General features: G+C 32.4%; 1 protein-coding gene across 2 annotated transcripts; it reads right to left on the bottom strand.

The window, feature by feature from the left end:
• Positions 1-247: 247 nt before the first annotated feature.
• Positions 248-4,073, bottom strand: LOC108991916 (high mobility group B protein 1-like). Of its 2 annotated transcripts, none has more exons than XM_018966338.2 (8): positions 3,934-4,073; positions 3,200-3,287; positions 2,656-2,784; positions 2,470-2,527; positions 2,310-2,354; positions 1,740-1,820; positions 1,573-1,653; positions 248-603 (listed from the first exon to the last, which is right to left on the bottom strand). In XM_018966338.2, exons 2-8 carry the CDS (start codon positions 3,268-3,270, stop codon positions 571-573), a joined length of 498 nt encoding a protein of 165 aa, XP_018821883.1. In that variant the 5' UTR covers positions 3,271-3,287; positions 3,934-4,073; the 3' UTR covers positions 248-570. The 2 variants fall into 2 exon arrangements, with proteins under 2 accessions (XP_018821883.1, XP_018821882.1); XM_018966337.2 differs by having other exon boundaries at positions 248-615; positions 3,934-4,070.
• Between the last annotated feature and the right edge of the window lie 1,927 nt (positions 4,074-6,000).

Below are 6,000 nucleotides of genomic sequence, written 5' to 3'. Positions count from 1 at the left end.
GATCTGCGGACGTGGATACAAATGTGATGGACTCCATGGACGTTGTTGAAACAAACATTGGTTTTGAACAAAGGCATCAAAGATGGAATATGGAAGTGAGAGGGTCTAGATGCTAGAATAAATTTTGTTTGTGCTTTTGAGGTTCTGTGCGCATCCAAGTAGGGGGTGTTATAACTTTAAAGAGAGTCATTAATAACAAAATGGTTGAAAATAGCTAACAAAATATCAAACACAGATCAGTGTGAGATTTTCGCTTAAAAATGGCATTTATTTGCTGTATTAGATTTATATGGGAAGACAAACTCCAACTGCCAGAGACAGGAAACAGATGAGCAATATAGATACAACTACAAGAGCCAGTAATTGTTAGTTCTGAGGTCAATTTTCCAAGTCAGCTTTTCAACTGTCGAGATTAACTTCAATGCACATACGGGAGCAACCTTTCCTACTTTAGTAGTTTTTAAGAGCTGCATTTTCCATCTCAGAAACCAATCATATTATACATCCCCAAATGTACAACAGTACAAGGTCCGGAGCTCACGCTCGGGACACTTAGACAGCATGCTGGATTCAGTCATCCTCATCCTCATCCTCATCCTCATCCTCTTCCTCATCCTATACATAAGTAAAAGCCAACTTGTGTCAGGAGAGATTTTAGTTCGGTATAAATGCAAACAATATGATAAGTAACGGAAGGTGAATAGACAGCCAGTAGATATGACATATTCAAAAAGGCCGTATCTGCAGCTGCGTCTTTAGATGAGAATGCAAGCAGCAAAAGTTGATGATGGCAATCGGTAATTAATATGTGCTGCTTTATTAAACGCTTGGCCTATAAGTACTGAGGAACTTTGCTTGCATCAGTTTTTCGCAGTTGAAGTAATGTGCCTTTGGTTTAAGGAGGAAAGCAAGCCACTGATTGTTTAAGAGAAACTTGTTCTAAGCTCTTATGATTATACCTATTACCCACCAAAACTCCTTAAGAAAAATCAAGTGCTGCTACACACCAAATGCACCTATTTACCAACAATAGGTTAGATAAGTTCACAAGTTTTTAGCTCTCCACCTAGGCCGAAGGGTAGTTGTCTAATACAGTTGGTAAAACTATTTTATCTTCTTTGTTTTTTTTTTTGGTCAAATCCCTGTATGTGTGCAGATGGCAGGTCAAACGATTTCTCTAATAAATGTCTAACAAAAAGTCCAAAGAACGGCCAAAAAAAAGGTCAGAATAATGGAGTTTTTGGTGATCTGATGTAGATGCAGAGAAAGATGGAGAGGAGAAAGAAAAAATTGGGGGGGGGGGAGATGTGCCTTATTAAGAACAATTACTGACATTAAATCCTTTCTGAAATCTTGAATAATTCAGTCTCAAGAGTACTTTAAAATTATACTGCTCATGTTACGATGGATAACTTCTATTTCTAACTTAACAGCCAAAAAAGTCAGTGATGGTTAGAAAATTATGCAGACGAGAAAGTTTGCTTTACTATTAGATGCAAACTGCTGCACATTCAAGACTTGAAAGGAAGACAATGCACCTAAGTATGCATGGAATCATAGCGTAGGTATTACCTCCCCACTTTCCTCATCATCTTCATCATTCAGAGCAGATTTTGACTCTTCATCTTCATCATCATTATCATTCGTACTTTCCTGAATAAACAGTTGAGTAAAGTACTATATGAAGCATAAAAGTATGAAGCACTTCATTCTTACAAAAGAAAGATAAAAAATTTCACCTGTTTTTTATTGTATGTTATCATAAGCTTCTCATAATCAGACTTCATTTGTGCTGCTTTAGCTTCATATGGAGATTTCTCCTGCCAAAATCCAGTCCAATTAAAAATCAATTAACAAATGCAAGAATCTCTACATATTCAGTTGGCATGAATCAAGCCATGGATGGAGAATAGAACTTACAGCACTAAAAAACTTAATACCCTGTGCATAACTAGTTATATCAACTAATTCATGTATGTGCTAAATTTCCAACTTGCTGCATCAATTAAGGGATGTATATGTCGAATTCCACCATCCAGTCCTTTCTTCAGGCCCAAGCAATACAAAATATTAAGGGCATCTGTAGTCTACAACAGACTGGATTGGCTTGGCCACACCATTGAAGTTCAAAGTCACCGATAGCCAGGTCCAGTGGAAGTAACAGTGAAAGGTTTACGCAGCACCTTTACAAACAGAATCCATAGGTTTTCAAAGTTGAAGTAACCAGCTTAAGAGGTGATTGCACGACTTGTCCTTAATTCATTTCAACCCGTTCAAGCACCTTCCAAGGAAAATAGTCTATTACTTACCGTGGCAGACAATGATTTCCACTTCGCGCCTCCTGCTTTTCCAACCTGCAGCACAGCAGGCCGTAGCTAGATTAGTTTCAACTACAGATAAAGTGAGTTATCAAACTCAGAAAAAACACTTTGAAAGTACTAGAAACACAAAGTTTAGGTAGCTGCTTACAGCTGAAACAGCTTTCACGTTGGGGTGCTCTTGCTTGTATGTTTTTCGAAACTCTTCTCTGCAGTGATTCCATTGTATACGTTTAGCAACTCTTCAAACCTCCCCACCCCCCCAAAAATAAAAAATACAAAATAAAAATAAAGAGAGAGCAGCACACTAAACCATTGGAGATTAGGAGAGACTTACAGAAAAACAAAGAAGGCACTCGGAGGCCTCTTTGGTTTGTTGGGATCTTTCTTGTCCAATTTTGCTTTCTTGGTCAATTTCAAGCGACTCTTATCAGCCTTAACTGCTGCCTTTCGCTTTCCAACCTTTCTGAAAAATAAAAATAAAAATAAAATAGAAGAAGAAAACGTGTACATGACACTAGCATTCACTAAAAAACACATCCACTTCATGAGCAAAGCAAGGATGCCTGGCTCAGTTTGAATACCAAAACCATCTCGACCTATCTCATCTTATCTCATGACATCATTACAATTTTCACAAATTTTCACATAAAGATAAATAATTCAACTTTTTCAAATCTCAAAACAATAATAATATTAAAAAAATATATTTTAATAATATTTTATTCAACTTTCAACTTTCATCTAAAACCATCTCATCTCATCTCACTATCCAAACCCCATCTTAGACTCTCTAATAAATGATTAACCTTAAATTTATAAGTAAGCAATTCAAAAAGTAAAAAATGATCGGATGCAAAATCCAATAGAAACAGAACTACCTCTCCTCAACCGGCTTTGATACTTCTGTTTTGTCCTTCCTTGTTGATGATTTTCCCTTCGCAATCTTCATTGTCAGTATAAAGATCCCTAACATAAAATGATTCAGTTAAAGCCAAGTCTATGCAGTACACCATCAACTAAGTGGTAGATAAACAATGAAATTGATCTAAAATTGGCTAAAACTAGATTGACACGGCTGCAGTCCCCGCAAAAGGTGATTGCCATTGTCATTAAATTTCTGACTACACATCTTAAGCCGTGTTTGGCGTTATATATGGATCTTTAGTAGCTATGATCACATAAGATATTAATGTTGAAGCTTTCATGTGCAAAATAAATGTTCGCTTTCCATGCAAAGCCATAAAACTACAATATTTTTTGCCTTCTTCGAAAGAGAATCGATCGGACAAGCACATGTCAGCAGGCTTTTTCTTTCCCTTTCTTCCTTGCAAACGTGACTATGTTGCCTATAATAGCTTAAAATAAATCACAAGTATAATAACTGAAACAAAAATACTGAATACCCATAAAGAGTTAAAGTCAAGAACTTTATATATAATATATATTATTAAGACTCTGCTCGAAAAGAACAAATTAATACGTACCCGTTTTATTTGCTCAAATTTTAGGAAAAAAAAAAAAAAGAAAAGATAAAGACGACAGATAATATTCAGCATCGCATGCCCAAATTTACGATTAAAATTTAGAACTATTTAACAGAAATTGAACGTACCTCTTCTGATAGAAGAGAGGGGAATAACAAGGCAAACACCAAAGAGATCAGGAAAACAGCAATCCAAGACGAAAGTAAAGCAGTGATACTGAGAAAAGATGCCGAGAAGATATTTGTGGGACTTCCATCAAAGCGACACGTGGTCACTTTATTTGGGGAGAATTTTCTGTTTTGGGGGGCTATGATTGCGTAACCTGCCGAATGAGGATTGGCCAATTTTAGACACCTCACCCCCTGCGTATTTCAATTTGTTTTATTTCTTGCACTGTGGGCGACTGTGGCTTCTCTCCCTTAACGTCGTTTCAATAGGACACGCCGTTTTCTATCGGCTCCCGCTGGAAGCTCTGTTGAAACTGTAATATATGTTTACATGTATATTTTTTTAAAATTATTTTTTATATAAAATTTTTAAATATTTTTAAAAAATAAAAAAATTCATAAATTCATAAATTTAAATGATATTTTAAATTTATTTTATTTTTTAAAAATATTTAAAATTATTAAAAGAATTTATATAAAAAAATAATTAAAAAATATTCATAATAAAACATACTAGAACTCCAGCTAGAGCTCCCAGCGGGAGCCCCCAGCGAAAACTCTAACATTTTCCTATATATATATGTGATAATTCTATACACTACACTTCTATTCGATTTCCATCTAAGAGCATTGGCAATGCCAAGTCTAAAATTTAGTTAGAATCTTAACTTTTGGTTATAGTATTAATCTTTTACTAAATAAGTCTACATTGGACTAGTTATCTGAAAGTTAAAATAATAATATAATATTATATATTTTTTTATTTTTTTTTTACAAATACAATTCATATATTTCCTAGATCTTCATGCTTTGTAAAAATAATATATCTACTCTATCAATATTCGCAATCAGTAGAATAAATAATGTACATACCATGCATGTTTTACCATTCAAAGAGAGAGGGAAGTGATGAAATAATAAAATATTATTTTCTATTGTGAATAGTAGCACCATGTTTGGAGAAGACTTAAGATTTACTCTAACTCAAGTCTTAAGTTTTGGATTTTTGATTAGTCCAATGTGGATACTTTTTCTCACATCTAGCTAAAGTTTAGACTTATATTGACATTTGACTAGTCCATTACCAATGCTCTAATAATAATAAATTTACAATATCTTATATAGTAAGATAAAAATGAAATAATAGAGTAGTGTATTGCATTTTCATATCTTATATCTCATTCGAAATCTTTTAGATCATATTTGGATGTTGAAATAATCTCAACTCATTTTATTTAATATTTAAATATCATTCAAACATAAAATACTTTTAAATTTCAAATTTTTAACTATTTCATTTAATAATTACTTAATCATTATAAGTTTTTCAAACTTCTAAATAAAATATAAAAAATAACTCAATTTTTTAAAATTTTAAAATAAAAATGATATTATAACAATATTTTAAATTTATAATTTTTCTATTTAACTTTTTCTCTCTATTTTTTAAAATCTCATAAAATATTTTAATTCAAACAATTTAATTACTGTTTATTTACTATTTCATTATTATTTTTAAATTTCTCAGCTTACTGCATCCTATTTCAACATCCAGAATTCGCGACTCGTGAGTGTAATCCGAGAACATAACGAAGAAGTCATTAATTGAGAAGTGATTTTTATATGTTTAAAAAATTGCCAGATTCAATATAGAGTGTTCTGGAAAATGAATTGACGTGCTTAAATTTAAGATGTTATATCTCCTCTACTTTTTTTATAAATATATATTTCATATTTAAACCTACAAAATAACTTTTTTTTAACCTACAAAATAACTTAGTTACAAGATTCTAATAAAAATGATAAAAAAAAATACTACGTATAATTTCTATTTAGAGACTGCATTTCAAGTTTAATCAATTTCATCTTTAATTTTTTTACAAAAATAATAATAATTTTTTATTTAATAAAAAGTTTGCACATCACATTATGCAAATAGGATTTAAAAAAAAAAAGTTCTAATAAAAATAAAAATAAAAGAAAAAAGGGATAAATGCGAGACCAACCATCCAGCCTCACCACAGGCCA

The sequence above is a fragment of the Juglans regia genome, chromosome 7 (assembly GCF_001411555.2).
Source record: "Juglans regia cultivar Chandler chromosome 7, Walnut 2.0, whole genome shotgun sequence".
Lineage (NCBI taxonomy): Eukaryota > Viridiplantae > Streptophyta > Magnoliopsida > Fagales > Juglandaceae > Juglans > Juglans regia.
The sequence above is the reverse complement of the archived record's forward strand: the minus strand, read 5'-3'. Positions and strand labels throughout refer to the sequence as shown.